Source organism: Bos taurus, chromosome 29, assembly GCF_002263795.3.
Source record: "Bos taurus isolate L1 Dominette 01449 registration number 42190680 breed Hereford chromosome 29, ARS-UCD2.0, whole genome shotgun sequence".
Taxonomy (NCBI): Eukaryota; Metazoa; Chordata; class Mammalia; order Artiodactyla; family Bovidae; genus Bos; species Bos taurus.
In genome coordinates this window covers 1,021,041-1,043,759 of record NC_037356.1, presented here as the reverse complement: position 1 = coordinate 1,043,759, position 22,719 = coordinate 1,021,041, and the positions used below count along the sequence as shown (strand labels likewise).

At 39.6% G+C, this 22,719-nt stretch overlaps 1 protein-coding gene across 1 annotated transcript in view; it reads left to right on the top strand.

Annotated features, from left to right (window-relative positions):
• Positions 1 to 224: 224 nt before the first annotated feature.
• Positions 225 to 22,719, top strand: part of MED17 (mediator complex subunit 17) — a 29,133-nt gene continuing 6,638 nt past the window's right edge. The window contains exons 1-9 of the mRNA NM_001034730.2: positions 225 to 588; positions 3,997 to 4,163; positions 4,876 to 5,095; positions 7,313 to 7,449; positions 7,540 to 7,624; positions 8,257 to 8,409; positions 9,973 to 10,103; positions 11,188 to 11,372; positions 22,385 to 22,522. Of these exons, the coding sequence (NP_001029902.2) occupies positions 339 to 588; positions 3,997 to 4,163; positions 4,876 to 5,095; positions 7,313 to 7,449; positions 7,540 to 7,624; positions 8,257 to 8,409; positions 9,973 to 10,103; positions 11,188 to 11,372; positions 22,385 to 22,522 (1,466 nt within the window). The 5' untranslated portion in view covers positions 225 to 338. The remainder of the gene's footprint in view (positions 589 to 3,996; positions 4,164 to 4,875; positions 5,096 to 7,312; positions 7,450 to 7,539; positions 7,625 to 8,256; positions 8,410 to 9,972; positions 10,104 to 11,187; positions 11,373 to 22,384; positions 22,523 to 22,719) is intronic.

The following is a 22,719-nucleotide window of genomic DNA, read 5'->3' as shown; positions in this document are numbered from 1 at the left end:
ACCGCAGGGATCCCGCCTTCCCGCGGCCGGCCACGCCTTTCACAGACCGAGAAGCTCTTCCGCGCGCCGCAGCGGGATTCAACCCAGGCGCGCGGCCGGAAGTCTGGGCCCCGCGGCGGCCGCTTTCCTCCCGCGAGACTGCGAGCTGGGACGGGGTGAGGGCTGGGGCCTGCGGTGCATTGTGGGAAAGCGTCCGGTGTGGGCTTTGTTTCCAGACCTGGAGCCGCGCTCGGTCTCCTCGCGCGCTTCCCCTGCGCCGCGGTCCTGGGTGCCCTGAGGCGCTCCAACTCCTTCCTTCGGTTGTCGCCTGGTGCGGGCGCCGAGCCGACGCCGCCAGCATGTCTGGGGTGCGCGCTGTGCGGATCAGCATCGAGTCGGCCTGCGAGAAGCAGGTCCAGGAGGTGGGCCTGGACGGCACCGAGACGTACCTGCAGCCTCTGTCCATGTCTCAGAACCTGGCGCGCCTGGCTCAGCGGATCGACTTCAGCCAGGGCTCCGGCTCCGAGGAGGAGGAGGCGGCCGGCGCCGAGGGCGACGCGCAGGATTGGGCGGGCGCGGGGTCCAGCGCTGACCAGGACGACGAGGAAGGTGAGGCCGCGGGCGCGCCCGGTGAGGTGCTGTGGCCATGGCCGCGTGGGGCGGCGGCGTCCGGACACTTTTGGGCACTGCTCGCCTCTCAGTCCTCGTGTCTGTGCAGGTTTCCTTGAGAGACAGCGTTGAGACGCTGTCGCTGGGGGAGTGTTTGGGTTTTCAGTTCAGTTCATTTACTCAGTCGTGTCCCATGAACCGCAGCACGCCAGGCCTCCCTGTCCATCACCAACTCCTGGAATCCACCCAAACCCATGTCCGTCGAGTCCGTGATGCCATCCAACCATCTCATCCTCTGTCGTCCCCTTCTCCTCCTGCCCTCAATCTTTCTCAGCATCAGGGTCTTTTCAAATGAGTCAGCTCTTCGCGTGAGGTGGCCAAAGTATTGGAGTTTCAGCTTTTAACATCAGTCCTTCCAATGAACACCCAGGACTGATCTCCTTTAGGATGGACTGGTTGGATCTCCTTGCAGTCCAAGGGACTCTCAAGAGTCTTCTCCAGCACTACAGTTAAAAAGCATCAGTTCTTCAGCACTCAGCTTTCTTTATAGTCCAACTCTCACATCCATACATGACTACTGGAAAAACCATAGCCTTGACTAGACCGACCTTTGTTGGCAAAGTAATGTGATGTCTCTGCTTTTTAATATGCTGTCTAAGTTGGTCATAACTTTCCTTCCAAGGAGTAAGCGTCTTTTAATTTCATGGCTGTAGTCACCGTCTGCAGTGATTTTGGAGCCCAGAAAAATTAAGTCAGCCATTGTTTCCACTGTTTTCCCATCTATTTGCCATGAAGTGATGGGCCCAGATGCCATGATCTTCGTTTTCTGAATGTTGAGCTTTAAGCCAACTTTTTCACTCCTCTTTCACTTTCATCAAGAGGAGCTTTAGTTCCTCTTCACTTTCTGCCATAAGGGTGGTGTCATCTGCATATCTGAGGTTATTGATATTTCTCCTGGCAATCTTGATTCCAGCTTGTGCTTCTTCCAGCCCAGCGTTTCTCTGCATATAAGTTAAATAAGCAGGGTGACAATATACAACCTTGACGTACTCCTTTTCCTATTTGGAACCAGTCTGTTGTTCCATGTCCAGTTCTAACTTTTGCTTCCTGACCTGCAAACAGGTAGCATCCCTAATGTGGCACCCTGGTTAGGAGCCCTCGAGTTCGCGTCTCTGTTCTGCCGTGTATTAGCTATGTGACTTTGAACTAATCACTGTGTTTCCATGTGCAATATGCATGATGTTACTAACTCTTACTGAGAGGAGATTATATTGACAGGAGTATGTGATAAGGTCTAGGAGGTAGGCAGAGGCCAAATCACGTAGATCCAGTCAGCCACTGTATGCGTTTGGCTTTTATTAGAAGGACAGCTGAAAGCTTTTGAAAGATTTCAAGTAGACAGATGATTTTGTTTACAGAAGATTACGCTGGATGCTATATATATAGTAAATGGATTATATAAATGGATTATAGTAAATGGGAAAATAAAACTAGTTATAGAAAAAGTATGAATGGTTTTGGATTCTTATTGTCAAAAATAAAAAAATCTAGCAGTTCTTGATTTAGTTATGTGAACAGACTCTGTGTAAATCAGAATTTAAAGATAGCATTTCAAGCCAGCTGTATTAGGACAATTAGGGATCCATTTGGTAAATAATGCCTCAAACCTCACACAGAAATATTTCCATAAGGATTGAAATAAAGATGAAGAAAATAAGGTAAATTATTGAAAAGAAGTTATAATCATGTAGCTTTGGCTCTAGGAAAGACCTTCACCCCACCCCCCGCCCCCCGCCGTTTATTTACTTTTTTAGCTGGGCTGGATCTTAGTTGTATGTGGGATTTAGTTCCCTGACAAGGGATCAAACCCGAGCCCCCTGCATTGGAAATGCAGAGTCTTAGCTATTGGCCCATCAGGGAAATCCCAGGAGAGACCTTCTTAAGCAAGATAGGAAACAGATGCTATGAAAGAAAAGATAGGTGTATTAATTGCATAAAATTTAACAATAGTAATGGAAAAAGATGCCACAAAGTAAAAAGATAAATAACAGGCTGGGGAAAGTATATACAACACATATGACACACAAACGGTTAATATCCCTGACATTCAGCGTCCCTTCAAACTGAAAGGAAGACAGTTCATTGAAAAAATAGGCCAAAACTGGCATTGTTGGAACCAGTCTATGTGCCCATCACACAGAAATGGTTAAATTCACTGTACATTGTTCAATTATTATTATTATTTTTGGCCACATTGCACAGCTTGCAGGGATCTTAGTTCCCCTGCTGCTGCTGCTGCTAAGTTACTTCAGTCGTGTCCAACTCTGTGACCCCATAGATGGCAGCCCACGAGGCTCCCCCATCCCTGGGATTTTCCAGGCAAGAACACTGGAATCGGTTGCCATTTCCTTCTTCAAGGCATGAAAGTGAAAAGTGAAAGTGAAGTCGCTCAGTTGTGTCTGACTTTTCGCGACCCCGTGGACTGTAGCCTACCAGGCTCCTCCGTGCATGGGATTTTCCAGGCAAGACTACTGGAGTGGGGTCCATTGCCTTCTAGTTCCCCTACCAGGGATCAAAGCCAGGCCCCCTGCAGAGGAACAGCAGAGTCCTAACCACTGGACTGCCAGAGAATTCTTGAATTTACTGTATATCTATGCTTCAGACATGACTGAGTGACTGAGAACACAGTGCATGCTCCAGAATATTTTACAGTGTTAAAAGAATGAAGTAGCTCTATATTCTGATGTGAAGGTGTCTTTAGGACATATTGAGGGGCAGGGGAAGCAAGTAATGGAAAATTGGGAGTATATGTATATAAATACATAAAAAAAATTTGGATGGGGATACCCCAACAGTTATTAGTGATTGCCTCTCAGGACGAGAGAGAATTAGGGGTGGGGAATAAAGGAAAACTTTCACTTTTTACTCTGTATTTCTGTTGTTTGAACTCTCTATGGTGAGAATCTATACATGAAATTTAATTCCTAAAAGTGATTAAGAGGTTGGAAGATAATAGTGTTTACTATCAGAATGCTGCCGTTATAGGTCATTTGTAGTTTTGTACTTTTCTATGTATTGAAAATTCAACAATTCTTCAGGTTTTAAAAGCTGGAAGAAAAAAAAGATTATTAAAAAGGCTTGCTTAGATTTTAAAAGATTTGAATGCCTACTACTATTAGATTTAACTTAGGAAATTAGAATTAGTTTTGCCATTGTAGGAATGCCAACTTAAATGTTAACAAAGATTATAGAAAGGGTGGAGTGAATGGGATAAAAGAGGGAACAATTTGAAATAGAATTCATTATTTCTTCTTTTAGTACTTTTTTTCTTGTTTTTTTAGTACTTTTGAATCTCTAAGTGAGTTTTCTATAACTAATATCTGGGTATTTTTTTCTTTCACTTTTTAGGATTGGTGAAATTTCAACCCTCCCTTTGGCCTTGGGATTCAGTGAGGAACAATTTGAGAAGTGCCCTGACAGAGATGTGTGTTCTCTATGATGTTCTTAGTATTGTTAGGGATAAAAAATTTATGACTCTTGATCCTGTCTCTCAGGATGCACTTCCTCCAAAACAGGTATTTGTGGGCTTTGATTGAATAATGGTGCCATTTTATTAAGTCTCAATACCATCTTTTAGGCTGTGTGTCTATTGTTTCCTTTTCCTTAGATGCAAAATTAAGTCCATATGAACTTTTAAAGACTGTTTTAAGCTCTCCAAAAACTCAAAATTAGGTTCTGTAATGTGATAAAAAATTGTGACATTTTTTATGAACCTTTATTATTTTGATTCTTATGCAGCCAGAAAACTTCTACTAAACTTGGCTTTTTGGAATTGATAGTGCATGGATTGATAGTGACTATGGATATTTATGTATGTATATATAATACATAGGTTTTGATTTCTCATCAGTTTCCCAGTTACAGACTTTTCTCTGAAGTATAAATGAGTGCCTTGAAAGGGTGTTCTTGTGGGTGATGTGGAGAGTGCCGTACATAAAGAGAGGAATGGCAGTGCAGAGAGGGGAACCTAACCTAGGCTGGGCCAGGTTTATGCAGTGTTAAGTTCTGATGGTGTAGTGTTTTAGTTTAGCATAAGTCTCTTATCAAGTGACCAAAGAAGTGGGTTAAGGTTATTATTCTTTTAAACATTATGTGCTTTTCTCCCTTCTCCTTGCTTTTCTTTTTTAATTTTCCCTTGAGTAGGTATTTTATTTTTGAGGAAATGTATCATTTTAAAAAAGCATTTAAAAATAATACAGCCCTACACTTCTGGATTGTTTCTGATAGAATCCTCAGACATTGCAGTTAATATCTAAAAAGAAGTCACTTGCTGGAGCAGCACAGATCCTACTGAAGGGGGCAGAGAGACTGACAAAATCAGTCACTGAAAACCAGGAAAACAAGCTACAAAGAGACTTCAACTCTGAGCTTTTGAGATTGAGGCAACACTGGAAGCTTAGAAAAGTTGGAGATAAAATTCTTGGAGATCTGAGCTACAGAAGTGCAGGTATAGATAACTGTTAAAAACTCTGCTTTTTAACAATAGTTTGTTAAAAACTATAAATGTTGATTCTTTTATAATAATACTCTCAATTACATGTTATATTTTGAAGTTTTAATTTCTGTACACATAAGCCTGAAAAAACTCAAATTATTCTCATCATAGCCTTATATGTGTGTGTAGGTTCAGTCGTGTCTCTTTGCAACCCCAAGGACTATATAGCCCACCAGGCTCTTCTGTCCATGAAATTTTCCAGGGAAAAATATTGGAATGGGTTGCCATTTCTTACTCCAGGGGATCTTCCTGACCCAGGGATTGAATCTTCATTTCCTGCGTCTCCTGCATTGGCAGACAGGTTCTTTACCACTGGTGCCACCTGGGAAGTCAGCCATATATAAAGACATATAGTTAATTTGAAAAAATTTTAGGTTCAGTTAACAGAAAGTTCAGAGATAGAGTTTATGTGCTAACACACCCTGAACCATAATTGACGTTTTAGTCAGAAATAGGAGGCGGGACTGGACTCCTCAGCTGGGGAGTTTGATCAGTACCTTAAACACTGAGCATAAAAGAAAAAAAGAAACATTTCTTTTCTTTCTTATTCTGTTTTTCTTCCTTAAGTCTGGTAAGCTGTTTTTAACTCCTGGGTAAGAAAGCAGTGGCACCCCACTCCAGTACTCTTGCCTGGAAAATCCCATGGACGGAGGAGCCTGGTAGGCTGCAGTCCATGGGGTTGCAAAGAGTCAGACACGACTGAGCGACTTCACTCTCACTTTTCACTTTCATGCATTGGAGGAGGAAATGGCAACCCACTTCAGTGTTCTTGCCTGGAGAATCCCAGGGACGGGGGATCCTGGTGGGCTGCCCTCTATGGGGTCGCACAGAGTCGGACACGACTGAAGCGGCTTAGCAGCAGTGGCAGCAAAGAGATATAATGGTGAAAACACTTCACCTTTTTTTCCATTCAGCCAGGGCTGCAACCCTAACTTAAGGAATATATTTTGTTGGAGTATATAACAAAGCTGGATGTCTTGACTTCACATCTTCTGGTATAAATTCTTTGTTGTTGAACTATAATATGTAATAGCAGGTTTCTCAAAGCAATTGTGGCAATGTCTTTAAGCTGCTGAAGTGTATTCAGAGGAGCTGTACAGTAAAAGTTTGTAAGATTCACAGCTCAATGGGGTAAAAGCTCTTGAGTGTCAAGGGATTAAAAAAAGCAAGGAGCACTGGCTGTAATCACTGAGATAACAGTAGTGGAGTGATATTTGAAAAGGATTCATTTCCAGAGCAAGCCATGAGTATCTTCAAATTAAAGGAATATAATTTGAAGTGGTTAACTCAAGGACCTGTATGCCTTAGTATTGATGTGAATTGGGACATTTTGAGTTCTAATGCTAAAGTTCCATCAGAAGATGAATTAAGATGACAAAGACATTTTTACATTTTAATAGATGTTTATAGAAGCAGTACTTTTCTGGCTCTGGACATTGTAAGCTCTTCTCAACAAATAATTATGCATAAGAACTTTACCTGAAACGGTTACTTGTGTTGTAAGAGGATTTGATTAAATTCTGTTTTTAATTGCAAGAAAATCTTGAGCATCTTTTTGTATTATAATATAGCAGTTACATTTATCTACACCTTCCTTAGGTAATTCAGCAGCCCAGGGCAGCTATCTCAATCTTATGCACTACATACAAAGACATCACATAAAGTCTAGGAGTTGGTTGACAAAAAGTGGTGTATATGCTATCTTTTTGTCCTTCTCTTGTTGAATTCAGAACCCTTCAGTCGCAACCTTATTACAGAGGCTGAGCTCCAGAAGTGTTTAGTCTCCAAGGTTTAAATCTGTGTAAGTAGATTATATTACTTATATTACTGTGAATATATATATGTATATATAGTCTAGAATTATATTCATTTTATCAAAACTCCATTGGAATAAAACAGTTTGGATAGCCTGTGGAGTTCTTATAATGATACCATTAGACTAAGACATGTTATTTTTTTTTTTAAGGTAAATAGCTGTTTTCTCCTGCTTCCTTTCTTCTTTTTGCTTACCATGCCTCTTCCTCCCCACACCCCTGAAACACACATTTTTGGTGGGAACTTAATGTATACTTCACTGATATGTAGGTGAGATATTATTATATACTCAGTAATTTCTGTTGAATAAACATGTTAACTGTTTTGATTTTCCTGTTTTTAATATCCCATTAGGGTCTCTGTTTCCCCATCATGGTACATTTGAAGTAATAAAGAATACAGATATTGATCTAGACAAGAAGATACCTGAAGATTACTGTCCCCTTGATGTCCAGATTCCTAGTGATTTAGAAGGGTCTGCATATATCAGGGTATTTGTCTAAGTATTTTTCAAGTAATTTCCTATTAATAGCCCAGAAGCTAATTAGCTAACATATTTTTGTGTTATTATTTTCACATAGGTTTCAATTCAAAAACAGGCTCCAGACATAGGTGACCTTGGCACAGTTAACCTCTTCAAACGACCTTTGCCTAAATCCAAACCAGGTATAGTTCTGTTCTCTAACTTCTGGTCTTGTCTGCCCTGACTAAAAGTAAATATAGTTAGGAAAAATAGGTACTTTAAATAAGAGCAATTGGAAATATGACTTTATAATTTGTTAATCAATTATTAGTGAATAGCTGTGCAGTCCTTTTGTTTTTTCGCCACACCATGCACCTTGTAAAATTTTAGTTCTCTGACCAGGAATTGAACACAGGCCCTCAGTAGCGAGAGTGCAGAATCCTCATGACAGGATCACGAAGGAATTCCTGTGCAGTCTTTTTTGAAAGGTTGAACTTATTTACCATTTTTCTCTGTGTAGAAGAAGTAAAAAATTCTATATTTTGGAAAGGGTATGCTGTAATACATAGTTTTCTGAACTTTTGTTGTGCGTATTTAGATCATCATTTAAGCTAGTTAATGCCTAAGATAGTTAGGTAATTAAGGGACTTCCCTGCTGGTTCAGTGGTTGGGAGTAGGGGGTACACAGATTTGATCCCTGGTCAGGGAACTAGGATCCCACGTGCTGTAGGGTAGCTAGGCCCAAGACCTGCAATGAAGACCTACTTCAACACAAATCTTAAAAAAGTAATAACAATTGGGTAATGACTATGTACGCATGTTCCCTGTTTTTCAGGTTCCCCACATTGGCAGACAAAATTAGAAGCAGCACAAAATGTTCTCTTATGTAAAGAAATTTTTGCACAGCTCTCCCGGGAAGCTGTTCAAATTAAATCACAGATCCCTCACATTGTGGTGAAAAATCAGATTATCTCTCAGCCCTTCCCAAGTAAGTGCAGCCTACCCTTTTGAGTGATAATTAAAACTTTGTGATTTGGGGGCCAGGACAAAGAGGGTAGCAATTTGGGTATGTTGAAGGAATAGTAACAGCAGAGAAGTAGTGTGCAGCCCCAAATAACAGCCATAACAGCCAGCAAAGTGTGCAGCCCAGTCTGCACTGCTGACTGTTCTGTGTAGTGGTGTCACTCCTGGCTTTAAACAATATCTGTTAAAGTTTGCCCTAGCAAACCTGTTATTAGGTAGCAGTTGCTTTGAGGTGTCTATGCCAACACTATTTGTAGAAGATTTCCTAAGGTCCTCATATTATCTAGATGAGATGTCAATTAGAAAATGCTTAATTTTAAAATATTTTTAAATTTTGTATTGAGGTATAGTTGATGTATAAGTTTCAGGTGTACAACATAGCAATTTACAATCTTTAAATGTTGTATTCCATTTATAGTTATAGAATATAGATCCTTGTAACTTATTTTATACATAGTTTTTACTTTTTTAAAAAAAGTTTTAAAAATAACATTCATTTCTTAAAAGTTAAGATGTGCATAATAGGAAACAAAAAAAAAAAAACACAAGAAGCAAAAAACTCATTCATAATCACAAGTAGTTTTACCGTTTGATGTATTCTTCAAGGTCTTTTGTGTATTCTTGATCCTCTGCCCCTATGTTACCCCTCCCTGCTTCCCTCTTCCCACTAGTAACCAGTAGTTTGTTCTCTGTGTGTCTGTTTCTTTTTTGTTATATTCACTAGTTTGTTTATTTTTTAGAATCCATTTGTAAGTGATACCATGCAACATTTGTCTTTCTCTAATTTCATTTAGCGTAATACTCTCTAAGTCTATCCATGTTGTTGCATATGACAAAATGTCATTTTTTATGACTGCGTAGTACTCCACTGTATTTATGTATACCACATCTTTTTTATCCACTCATCTGTTGCTTCCATACCTTGGCAATTGTGTATAATACTTCTATGAACATTGGGGTGCATGTATCTTTTTCAGTTAGTGTTTCTATTTAGAAGATGCTTAATTAAATATCCATAATATCCTAAATTTATGGAAATTGGATTTAAAATATTTTTCAGAAACAGATTTAACAAGAGATCAATTTTTAATTAACTCCACTTGTTTTTTTACATAAATTCTGAGTATCTTCTTAGATCTTGTTAAGAGAATGGGTTTCTGGAGTGAAAAATTTCATCCTGATTCTCATGGGAACAGGGAAGGTCTTCTAGTCAGTAATACCAGATATTAACTCTGTTTTATTTTTTAATTTAAAATCTAGAAGTAACAAATTACAGTTTCTGTTCACCTGTCTTTAGCCATAACTGAAGGTCAGCAGCCACATTATAAGTCAGTAGAAATTGAATACATGGTAATTTATCGTATTCATGGTTAGTCATTTTGGTGTAAAAATGTTAATCACAAAAGCCTCCTCTTTAAGTTCAGAATGTATCTTTTGAAAATGGGCTGTGATAATACTTTATGAAAATAGTTTGTGCTTTTCCATATTATAGGTTATTTATGTCTATCCTACTTATTTTTATAAATAGGCTTGCAGTTATCTATTTCTTTGTGCCATTCTTCAAATGATAAGAAATCCCCAAAATCTGCTACTGAGAAGCAAAGTCCAGAGGACCATCTTTATGTTCTAGAGCATAATTTGCATCTACTGATTAGAGAGGTAATGAAGTAAATGTTTTCTTTGCATTGTGCTAAGTGTACGTACAGCAGTGAAAGTACACAACCTTCTCACTGCTGAGTCCTCGTTATTCATAAAGCAATGACATTCACTAGTTGTGCTGTGAAAGATCTTGTTATGGGCTCAGGGAACACAGAGAATATGAATATGGTCTCTGTGGCCAAGCATAGCTTCTATTCTACCACAGGTTTTATAGAGAGGTGTAAGAAATGCATGCTAAAGGTTGATTCTGATTGGGTAATCAGAAAATGTCTTGCCAGTGCCTATGAACAGGATTACTTGAATTATTTCAGGATACATTCTACTTACAGGTTATTTAGAACTGTCCTGAGAATCTTCTAATAAGAATATATATTCCATCCGCCCATGCCTCACCCCAAGATCTGGTCTAGTTAGTTGTGATGGTGTAAGGATCAGTACTTTTTTTATATTCCTAAGGTGGTTCTGTTGTACCTAGGTTTTACAACCTCTAATCCAGGATATAGTAGAATAACTATCTACTGATTGCATGTGTTCTGTCAATGGGACTTACTGAAGAATATTTATTTTTGTTTTTTATAAAAGTTTTAACATAAAAACTAACGACAGCTGGAGAGAGACCCTTTTCTTTAGCAACACATTTAGCATAGCCTAATAGATGTTGGGAGAAGGCAATGGCAGCCCACTCCAGTACTCCTGCCTGGAAAATCCCATGGGCGGAGGAGCCTGGTAGGCTGCAGTCCATGGGGTCGCTAAGAGTTGGACACGACTGAGCGACTTCACTTTCACTTTTCACTTTCATGCATTGGAGAAGGCAATGGCAACCCACTCCAGTGTTCTTGCCTGGAGAATCCCAGGGACGGGGGAGCCTGGTAGGCTGCCGTCTATGGCGTCGCACAGAGTCGGACACGACTGAAGTGACTTAGCAGCAGTAGATGTTAACATGTTATCTGTGTGCCTAGACTACCTTTATATGTGCTTCCAATACATTGCTTTCGTGTTTCTAAACTTTGAGCCATGATTTGATCGAACATTGTGTAGTTAATATGTGGGTATTGGGTGTTGAAAATGGCTGTTCTTGTTACAGTTTCATAAACAGACCTTGAGTTCCATTATGATGCCACATCCAGCAAGTGCACCTTTCGGCCACAAGAGAATGCGACTTTCTGGTCCTCAAGCTTTTGATAAAAATGAAATTAATTCAATACAGTCAAGTGAAGGGCTTCTGGAAAAAATAATTAAACAAGCAAAGCATATATTTCTGAGGAGTAGGTAAGGACAAAGTTACTATCTTTCTTTGAAACTGCAGTCCTTTTTTCTTTATGTTACCTTATGTACATTATTTTTGGCATACTTTAATCTTTTTTCCCAGGGAGAGGGAGGTGACTGCAGTATAAGAGTTTATGGTTGTCGATGGCCCTGTCAAGTTTGGGGAAGCCTTAGATCTATTGCCCATGTAACTTTTTTGTTTCCAACACTTGGCATTAAAGTTTTGAAAGACAGCTGAGTAGGAACGTGCCTTGGAACACCAAACTTTCTATGATAACCCGTCCATGAGCTACTTTTCCTGAACTGGTTGAAACCTTTTTTGAAGCTTTCCATATATTTTTCGGTTGTCCCGCATTTTAGGATTTTGGAAGGCACTCTCCTATATGTTGACTTATTTGATGCTTAGTTGTGGGTCAGGTCGTGTTAGCATATTTTTTACGATGGTAAAACTGGGATTCAGAGAAGTTGTTCCACTTGCTCAAGGTTATACAACTAAAAGGTTAGCAAAGTCAGGATTTAGGCCTAACTTCAAAGCTCATTTTTGTTCTTTTTTAAAAATTTTATTTATTTTAATTGGAGGCTAATTACTTTACAACATTGTAGTGGTTTTGCCATACATTGACATGAATCAGCCATGGGTGTACATGTGTCCCCCATCCTGAACCCCCCTCCTGCCTCCCTCCCCATCCTAACCCTCAGGGTTGTTCCCAGTGCACTGGCTTTGAGTGCCCTGTTTCATGCATCTCAATTGGACTGGTGATCTGTCTCACATACGGTAATAATACATGTTTCAGTGCTATTCTCTCAAATCATCCCACCCTCACTTTCTGCCACAGAGTCCAAAAGACTGATCTATACGTCTGTGTCTCTTTTGCTGTCTTGCATATAGGGTCATCATTACCATCTTTCTAAATTACATATATATGCATTAATGTACTGTTTTGGTCTTCTTCTTTCTGACTGACTTCACTCTGTATAATAGGCTCCAGTTTCATCCACATCATTAGAACTGATTCAAATACATTCTTTTTAATGGCTGACTAATATTCCATTGTGTATGTGTACCACAACTTTCTCATCCATTCATCTGCTGATGGACATCTAGGTTGCTTCCATGTCCTGGCTATTATAAACAGTGCTGCGATGAACATTGGGGTACATGGGTCGCTTTCAATTCTGGTTTCCTCGGTGTGTACACCCAGCAGTGGGATTGTTGGGTCGTATGGCAGTTCTATTTCCAGTTTTTTAAGGAATCTCCACACTGTTCTCCATAGTGGCTGTACTAGTTTGCATTCCCACCAACAGTGTAAGAGGGTTCCCTTTTCTCCACACCCTCTCCAGTATTTATTGTTTGTACACTTTTGGATAGCAGCCATTCTGACTGACTTGAAATGGTACCTCATTGTGGTTTTGATTTGCATTTCTCTGATGATGAGTGATGTTGAGCATCTTTTCATGTGTTTGTTAGCCATCTGTATGTCATCTTTGGAGAAATATCTGTTTAGTTCTTTGGCCCAATTTTTGATTGGGTCATTTATTTTTCTAGTATTGAGCTGCATGATCAGCTTGTATATTTTTGACAATAATTCTCTGTCAGTTGCTTCATTTGCTATTATTTTCTCCCACTCTGAAGGCTGTCTTTTCACCTTGCTTAGAGTTTCCTTTGTTGTGCAAAAGGTTTTAAGTCTAATTAGGTCCCATTTGTTTATTTTTGCTTTTATTCCCATTACTCTGGGAGGTGGGTCATAGAGGATCCTGCTGTGATTTATGTCAGAGTGTTTTGCCTATGTTTTCCTCTAAGAGTTTTATAGTTTACATTAGATCTTTAATCCATTTTGAGTTTAATTTTGTGTATAGTGTTAGAAAGTGTTCTAGTTTCATTCGTTTACAAATGGTTAACCAGTTTTCCCAGCACCACTTGTTAAAGAGATTGTCTTTTCTCCATTGTATATTCTTGCTTTCTTTCTCAAAGATAAGGTATCCATAGGTGTGTGGATTTATCTCTGGGCTTTCTATTTTGTTCCATTGATCTATAGTTCTGTCTTTGTGCCAGTACCATACTGTCTTGATAACTATAGCTTTATAGTATAGTCTGAAGTCAGGCAGGTTGATTCCTCCAGTTCCATTCTTCTTTCTCAAGATTGCTTTGATTATTTGAGGTTTTTTGTATTTCCATACAAATGTTGAAATTATTTGTTCTAGTTCTGTGAAAAATACCGTTGGTAGCTTGATAGGGATTGCATTGAATCTGTAGATTGCTTTGGGTAGTATACTCATTTACATTGATTCTTCTGATCCATGAACTTGGTATATTTCTCCATCTATTTGTGTCATCTTTTATTTTCTTTCATCAGTATTTTATAGTTTTCTGTATATAGGTCTTTTGTTTCTTTAAGTAGATTTAGTCCTAAGTATTTTATTCTTTTTGTTGCAATGGTGAATGGAATTGTTTCTTTAATTTCTCTGTTTTTCATTGTTAGTGTATAGGAATGCAGGGGATTTCTGTGTATTAATTTTATATCCTGCAGCTTTACTATATTCATTGATTAGCTCTAGTAATTTTCTGGTGGAGTCTTTAGGGTTTTCTATGTGGAGAATCATGTCATCTGCAAACAGTGAGAGTTTTACTTCTTCTTTCCCAATCTGGATTCCTTTTATTTCTTTTTTTCTCTGATTGTTGTGGCTAAAACTTCCAAAACTATGTTGAATAGTAGTGGTGAGAGTGGGCACCCTTGTCTTGTTCCTGACTTTAGGGAAAATGCTTTCAGTTTTTCACCATTGAGGATAATGTTTGCTGTGGGTTTATTATATATGGCATTTAATATGTTGAAGTATGTCCTTTTATGCCTGCTTTTGGAGGGTTTTTATCATAAATGGATGTTGAATTTTGTCAGAGGCTTTCTCTGCACCTTTGAGATAATCATGTAGTTTTTATCTTTCAATTTGTTAATGTCAAGTATGTTGATTGATTTGTGAATATGTTGATTGATTTGTGAATACTGAAGAATCTTTGCATCCCTGGGATAAAGCCCACTTGATCATGATGTATGATCTTTTTAGTATGTTGTTGGATTCTGTTTGCTAGAATTTTGTTAAGGATTTTTGCATCTGTGTTCATCAGTGATATTGGCCTGTAGTTTTCTGTTTTTGTGGCATCTTTGTCTGGCTTTGGTATTAGGGTGATGGTGGCCTCGTAGAATGAGTTTGGCAGTTTACCTTCCTCTGCAATTTTCTGGAAGAGTTTGAGTAGGATAGGTGTTAGCTCTTCTCTAAATTTTTGGTAGAATTCAGCTGTGAAGCCATCTGGTCCTGGGCTTTTGTTTGTTGGAAGATGTTTGAGTACAGTTTCTATTTCTGTGCTTGTGATAGGTCTGTTAAGATTTTCTATTTCTTCCTGGTTCAGTTTTGGAAAGTTATACTTTTCTAAGAATTTGTCCATTTCTTCCAAGTTGTCCATTTTATTGTCATATAGTTGCTGATAGTAGTTTCTTATGATCCTTTGTATATCTGTGTTGTCTGTTGTGATTTCTCCATTTTCATTTCAAATTTGATTGATTTGATTCTTGTTGCTTTTTTGTTTGATGAGTCTGGCTAATAGTTTGTCTATTTTATCTTCTCGAAAAACCAGCTTTTAGTTTTGTTGATTTTTGCTGTAGTCTCCTTTATTTCTTTTTCTTTTATTTCTGCCCTGATTTTTATGATTTCTTTCCTTCTACTAACCCTGGGGTTCTTCATTTCTTCTTTTTCAAGTTGCTTTAGGTGTGAAGTTAGGTTATTTATTTTTCTCTTGTTTCTTGAGGTAAGCTTGTGTTGCTATGAACCTCCTCAGAGCACTGCTTTTACTGAATCCCATAAGTTTTGGTTTGTCGTGTTTTCATTTGTTTCTATGCATATTTTGATTTCTTCTGGGATTTGTTGTTTATTCAGCAGCATGTTGTTCAGCCTCCATATGTTGGGGTTTTTAATAGTTTTTCTTCTGTAATTGACATCTGATCTTCCTGCATTGTGGTCAGAAAATATGCTTGGAATGATTTCAGTTTTTTTGAATTTACCAAGGCTAGATTTATGGCCAGGATGTGATCTAACCTGGAGAATGTTCGTGTGCCTTGAGAAAAAGGTGAAATTCATTGTTTTGAGGTGAAATGTCCTATAGATATCAATTATGTCTAACTGTATCCATTGTATCATTTAAAGTTTGTATTTCCTTGCTAATTTTCTGTTTGGTTGATCTATCCATAGGTGTGAGTGGGGTATTAGAATCTCCCACTATTATTGTTAATTTCCCCTTTCATACTTGTTAACATTTGCCTTACCTATTCTGGTGCTCCTATGTTGGGTGCATATATATTTATAATTGTTTTAAACCTCTTCTTGGATTGATCCTTTGATCACTATGTACTGTTCTTCTTTGTCTCTTTTCACGGCCTTTATTTCAAAGTCTATTTTATCTGATATGGGTATTGCTACTGCTTTCTTTTGGTCTCCATTTGCGTGAAATATCTTTTTCCAGTCCTTCACTTTCATTCTGTGTGTGTCCCTTTGTTAGAGGTGGGTCTCTTGTAGACAGCATTATGGGGGTCTTGTTTTTGTATCCATTCAGCCAGTCTTTGTCTTTTGGTTGGGATATTCAACCCATTTACATTTAAGGTAAGTATTGAAAAGTGTGATCCTGCTGTCATTTACTTTGTTGTTTTGGGTTTGAGTTTATACACCTTTTCTGTGTTTCCTGTCTAGAGAAGATCCTTTAGCATTTGTTAAAGAGCTGGTTTGGTGGTGTTGAATTCTCTCAGCTTTTGCTTGTCTGTAAAGCTTTTGATTTCTCCTTCATATTTGAATGAGATCCTGGCTGGGTATAGTAATCTGGGTTGTAGGTTTTTCTGTTTCATCACTTTAAGTATGTCCTGCTAGTCCCTTCTGGCCTGAAGAGTTGCTATTGAAAGATGAGTTGTTACCCTTATGGGGATCTCCTTGTGTATTACTTGTTGCTTTTATCTTACTGCTTTTAGTATTTGTTCTTTGTGTTTGATCTTCGTTAATATGATTAATATGTGTCTTACGGTGTTTCGCCTTGGGTTCATCCTGTTGGGACTCTCTGGGTTTCTTGGACTTGGGTGGCTATTTCCTGCCCAATTTTAGGTAAGTTTTCAACTATTATGTCCTCAAGTATTTTCTCATAGCCTTTCTTTTGTCTTCTTGTTTTGGGACTCCTATGATTCGAATGTTGGGGCATTTAACATTGTCCCAGAGGTCTCTGAGCTTGTCCTCATTTCTTTTAATTCTTTTTTCCTTTTTTCCTCTCTGCTTCATTTTATTTCCACCATTCTATCTTCCATCTTACTTGTACTATCTTCTGCCTTAGTTATTCTACTGTTGGTTACCTCCAGATTGCTTTTGATCTCAGTTATTGTGTTATTCATTATTGACTGACTCTTTTTTATTTCTTCTAGGTCCTTGTTAAACATTCCCTGCATCTTCTCAATCCTTGCCTCTAGTCTGTTTATCTGTAACTCCATTTTGTTTTCAAGATTTTGGATCATCTTTACTATCATTATTCTGAATTCTTTTTCAGGTAGACTCCTATCTCCTCCTCTGGTTTGGTTTGGTGTGCATTTATCATGTTCCTTTACCTGCTGAATATTTCTCTCCCTTTTCATTTTGTTTAGATTGCTGTGTTTGGGGTACCCTTTCTGGAAGTTTGTGGTTCCTCTTTATTGTGGAGGTTCCTCCCTGTGGGTGGGGTTGGACAAGTGGCTTGTCAAGGTTTCCTGGTTAGGGAAGCTTGCATCTGTGTTCTCGTGGGTGGAGCTGGATCTCTTCTCTCTGAAGTGCAATGAAGTGTCCAGTAGTGAGTTTTAGGGCATCGATGGGTTTGGCATGGCTTTGGGCAGCCTGTCTTTTAATGCTCAGGATTGTGTTCCTGCTTTGCTGGAGAATTAGCTTGGTGTGTCTTGCTCTGGTATTTGTTGGCTCTTGGGTGGAGCTTGGTTTCCGTGTCAGTATGGACGCTTTTGGAGGAGCTCTAGTCTATTAATATTCCCTGGGATCAGGAGTTCTCAAGTTTTGGATTTAAGCCTCCTGCCTCTGGCTTTCAGTCTTATTCTTACAGTAGCCTCAAGACTTATCCATCCATACAGTGCAGATGATAAAACATCTCGGTTAATGGTGAAAAAATTCTCCACAGTGAGGGACACCCAGAGAGGTTCACAGAATTACATGGAGAAGAGAAGAGGGAGGAGGGAGATAGAGGTGACCAGGAAGAGAAGAGGGGGAATCAAAAGGGGAGAGAGCAGTCTAGCCAGTAATCAATTCCCTATGTGTTCTCCACAGTCTGGAACACTCAGAGAAGTTCACAGAGTTACATGGAGAAGAGGGGGGAAGGAGGAGATAGAGGTGACCAGGAGAAAAGGGAGAATCAAAAGGAGAGAGAGTAATCAAGCTAGTAATCACATCCGTAAGTGAAAATGGATACTGGAGATTAGATTCTTAAAGGTAAAAAATTGATAACAAATACCAGAAAGCCAAGATTAAAAATCTAGAGTAGAGAATAGAGTCTCAAAAATACAATATTAAAAATAGAAAACAAAATCAATCACAAAAATTATAAAAAATATATGTATGAAATTTGCTTTAAAAATAGGGTCTTTTTTTTTGCAAGGTAATAATAGGTTATAAAAATGAAAATTAAAGGAGCAATAAAGAACTTAAAAATTTTTAAAGGGATAATAGTAAAAATATATCTAGGAATTTCTCTGGAGCTGTTGCGGGCAGTGTGGGGTCAGTTCAGTTTCACATAGTTCCTTGTACAGAGGCCCCCTCCAGTTCTCAGTTAACTACAGGGTTTTAATCAGTTGCACCTGTCAGTTCCAGAGCGGTTCCCTCTTGTTTGCTTCATTTGGCTTCCTCTGTTTCTAATTTCTGCCCTGAAACAAGGGAGTGAAGGTGGTCACTTATTTAGGCTCACTTGTTCAATTGTGCTGTGGGGAGGGAGGAACACTGCAAACAAATATCACTGGCGTATGTGGGGAGTGCTCGCAGTATGTGGACCACACTGAGTCTGCCCCAACTCATGGCGTTTGCTTTACGGGTCTACACTGCTCAGGCTCCAGGGTGCTCTGCAGGGCACTGTCCAAAGCGGGCCCTGCATTTTGTGCACTTCCCAGCTCTAAGCTGCTCAGATTCTTAGGTACTCCACAAGGGCACAGACTTGGCTGGGCCTGCATTTTGTGCCCTTCCCAGGTCCGAGCAGCTCCGGCAACCAGGTGCTTGGCGAGCACACTCTACCCAGGTGGGCCGTGTGTCTTAATCACCTCCCCGGTCCTGGACGCTCGGTTTCCTGGGTGTACTGTGTGTGTCCTCTGGTGAGCTAATCTCAGGCTGCAACCCTCCTGGCAGGTGTCAGCCATCCAGGACACCAGGAGGACATGGTTAGCAACTAGGAGCCCGCTCACAATTTGGTTGAGGTTGCCCTGCCCTGGGGCCAAGATTGCCCCTTGCCTTCTGGCTCTGACTGTCGCTCACCTGCCTCTTTGCCTCTGGCGGGGGGAGGGGCCGGTCCGCAGCCGGCCAGCTCTCCTTTGGTGATCGCTCAGTCCTTTGTTCTGTGTGCGGGCCAGGCTGCACCTTAGGTTAGAGCCTGCGCCTCCCTGTCCATCCCCTGCTCGCTGGTGGCGGAGGCAAGCATCCGGGCTGCTTCTCCCCTGGGAGTTGCGGTTAGGCGTGTATTTTGTGGGGTTTTTTTTTTTTCTCTCTCTTGGTTATGTTGCCCTCTGACACTCAAAAACTACCCACAGACCCGCTGGTGAGAGGGTTTCCTGCTGTTTGGAAACTTCTCCTCCTTCACGACTCCCTCCCCAAGACAGGTCTCTGTCCCTAACTCTTTTGTCTCTTTGTCTTTTATATTTTGTCCTGCCTCCTTTTGAAGTGAGTAGGCTGCCTTTCTGGGTGCCTGGTGTCTTCTGCCAGTGTTCAGAAATTGTTTTGTGGAAGTTGCTCAGCATTCAGATGATTTTTTGATGAATTTATGGGGGAGAAAGTGGTTTCCCCATCCTATTCCTCGACCATCTTGGGACCGCCCTCTGATTTTCTTTCTTCCGTACATCATTTACTAAAGAACTTGGCATGATTGGCCCTAAACAAAGTCTTTTCCAAATGCCACAGGGTGCTCTTCTGTTTCCTTATTGGCACTTAGTGAAGAGGTCTGTTTTTACTTCTTTCAGTGATGGTGCCTTGATGGTACTCAGCAGGCGAGGGCACACTGTTTTTGTGGATGACATTTTACTTTGAATTTTATTTTTCCTGTTAATACAGTCATAGCTTTATTTGTCATGGTTTTATATTAGTCTCAGGATGGAAACTTTCAGTAAAATGAATTTGGAAGACATGTTGAGACAACAGCATGATACATTGAAAGGAGTACGGAATTCAGGATGAAAGATACACTTCAGCCAGGGCTCAGCCACTTGCTGAGTAATTTGGGGCAAGTTAAGGCAGTGGCTTCCCTGGTGGCTTAGAGGTTAAAGCATCTGCCTGGAATGTGGGAAACCTGGATTCGATCCCTGGGTCAGGAAGGTCCCCTGGAGAAAGAAATGGCAACCCACTCCAGTAGTCTTGCCTGGAGAATCCCATGGAGGGAGGAGCCTGGTAGGGATCGCAAAGAGTCGGACACCACTGAGTGACTTCACTTCACTTCAAGGCAGTGGCAGCCCACTCCAGTACTCTTGCCTGGGAAATCCCATGGATGGAGGAGCCTGGTAGGCTACAGTCCATGGGGTCGCAAAGAGTCAGACACGACTGAGCAACTTCACTTTCACTTTTCACTTTCATGTACTGGAGAAGGAAATGGCAACCCACTCCACTATGCTTGCCTGGAGAATCCCAGGGACGGGAACCTGGTGGGCCGCCGTCTATGGGGTCGCACAGAGTTGGACATGACTGACGTGACTTAGCAGCAGCAGCACTTAATATCTAATCCTCTCTCAATTGGGGTTAAAGGACTCTGGTCAAATTGAATAGTGGATACACAGGTTCCTTATAAACAGTAGGAGTACTATGTTAGATGACTGTTACTTTCCATTTGTACATTTCAAGTATAAAAGCTATTGAGTATGTTAATGTTGAAAATTTCTGATTAACCATAAAGTTAAATATTCCCTGAAATAAATGAGGGGCATGGGAAAAGTTATCTTTAGAACCATTTTGTTTCAGAATTGGGCTTCCCTGGTGGCTCAGGCAATAAAGAATCTGCCTGCCTGCAATGCAGGAGACCTGGGTTAGATTCCTGGTCGGGAAAATCCCCTGGAGAAGGGAATGGCTACCTACTCCAGTATTCTTGCCTGGAGAATTTCATGGACAGAGGATCCTGGCGGGCTATAGTCCATGCAACCATGGGGTCACAGAGAGTCAGATACAAGTGAGCAGCTAATGCATTTCAGAATAGTAGTTGTAATCTTGGAAGCAGCAAAACTTTAAAAAATGTTCCCTTTTCTCCCCTTAGGTATAGAAATAATGTTCTAAATGTATTGCCCCATCTGTGTAATTCCATACAGTTAACATTCATATATTTTTACATACATTTGACCATTGAACAACACAAGAGTTAGGGGTACCGACCCTCTGTATTGAAAATCCAGATATAAGTTATGCTTGGGCACCAAACAGGCAGTTCCTCCATTTCCCAGATCTGCCATTCCTGGATTTAAGCAACCATGAATTGTGCAGTGTTGTAGTAATTATTTTGTGAAAAAGATTCTCTTGTAAGTGTACAGGTGCAGTTCAGACCCATTGTTCATGGGTCAACAGTATATGTGTCAGGGCATTTTTTTTTTAAGTAAATATGGTATCATAAAATTTTATACCCTACCTTCAAAGATATTTTAATAGCTATGTGATAGCCCATTGTGTAAATATTCCATGATTTCTTTTACCAATTCTCAATTGCTATATATCTTTTTATTTCCAATTTGTTGATATATATTAACACTGAGATGAAAACTCTCACATATTTATCTGCTGTAAAAATTCTTGAAGCACTGCCAGGGAAACAAATCACAGAAGAAGAAGGGAAAGTTAAAAATGGACTGAAAGAAATTAGTACTAGAGCAGGAACAGGATACAAGAGCATATAAAAATTGATATAAAAATCACCTGTCCTCAGTAGCTAGTCTCATTTCTTCCATTTCCTCATTCCTTTTCCTTCTCTAGCTGATAAAGTGCTAATATCAGATTTTAGACACTGAGGATCTTGTAGTTTGGTTGATTTACGTAATTTATGCTTTGTTTCTAGGCAGTGGCTATTCATTAGTGTGTATAAAATGTAAAGGAAAGATTATTGGCTCTGGAGTTAGACTTCCAGATTTTCTGCCCCAAATAGCTTCAAACTTTGGGCAAGTCACTAAACTTCGCTAAACTGCTTTTGTTCCTTCTGAAAAATGGAGGTAATAGTAGTAGTGTCTACTTTTGTTGTTCATAAGGTTAAAATAATTCATGAAAGCACTTATTACAGTATTTGGTACATAATCACTTAATAAATCTTATTTCTCACTTATACATATCTTTCTTGGGGTATAGGTTTTAATTGTGCAGTAAATCTTTCTAGCTTTTCTTGAAAATACTAATTCCATGACAGTAATAGTTCTCAAGTGTGGATATATCCCAAGTTATTTGTTACCAGGGATCAAATACTGATATTTATGAATAATTTATATTCTTTTTAGAGATTAGATTAGTACCCTACAAGTATGCCTTTCACTTGTGTTCTGGTAAGATTTTCTGAGTGGCAGAAAACAAATGGAGTTAAAAGGAAATCAGTGTGGCCTGAGAATGTGTTGTGATGTGAAGTTGAGAACCAGTACATCAGAGCTACATCTGACTTTTCTGTTAAATCTTTGCTTTTCAAATAGTGGTATTTTCAGAAAGTCACCATCTGTTTTCAAATAGCCATAAAACTGATAAGCAGTTTATCACCTTATTATTTTATATGGTGACTATAAAAATTTTTAACTTCTTTTCTTTAAAAGGACTGCTGCAACCATTGACAGCTTAGCAAGTCGCATTGAAGATCCTCAGATACAGGCTCATTGGTCAAATATTAATGATGTTTATGAATCTAGTGTGAAAGTCTTAATCACATCGCAAGGCTATGAACAGATATGCAAGTAAGTATTGAAAAGAAGTTGTTTAATACATTAAGTTGCTTATTATGTATTGATGTTTGCAGAGTGATTACATCAAGATTTTGGGTTTTATTTGATAGGGAAGCATAACATTCCAGTAAATTATTTGAGCTGTAGAGTGTTTTTAAAAGTAAGAGATAAGGACTTCCGTGGCAGTCCAGGGGTTAAGACTCCATGCT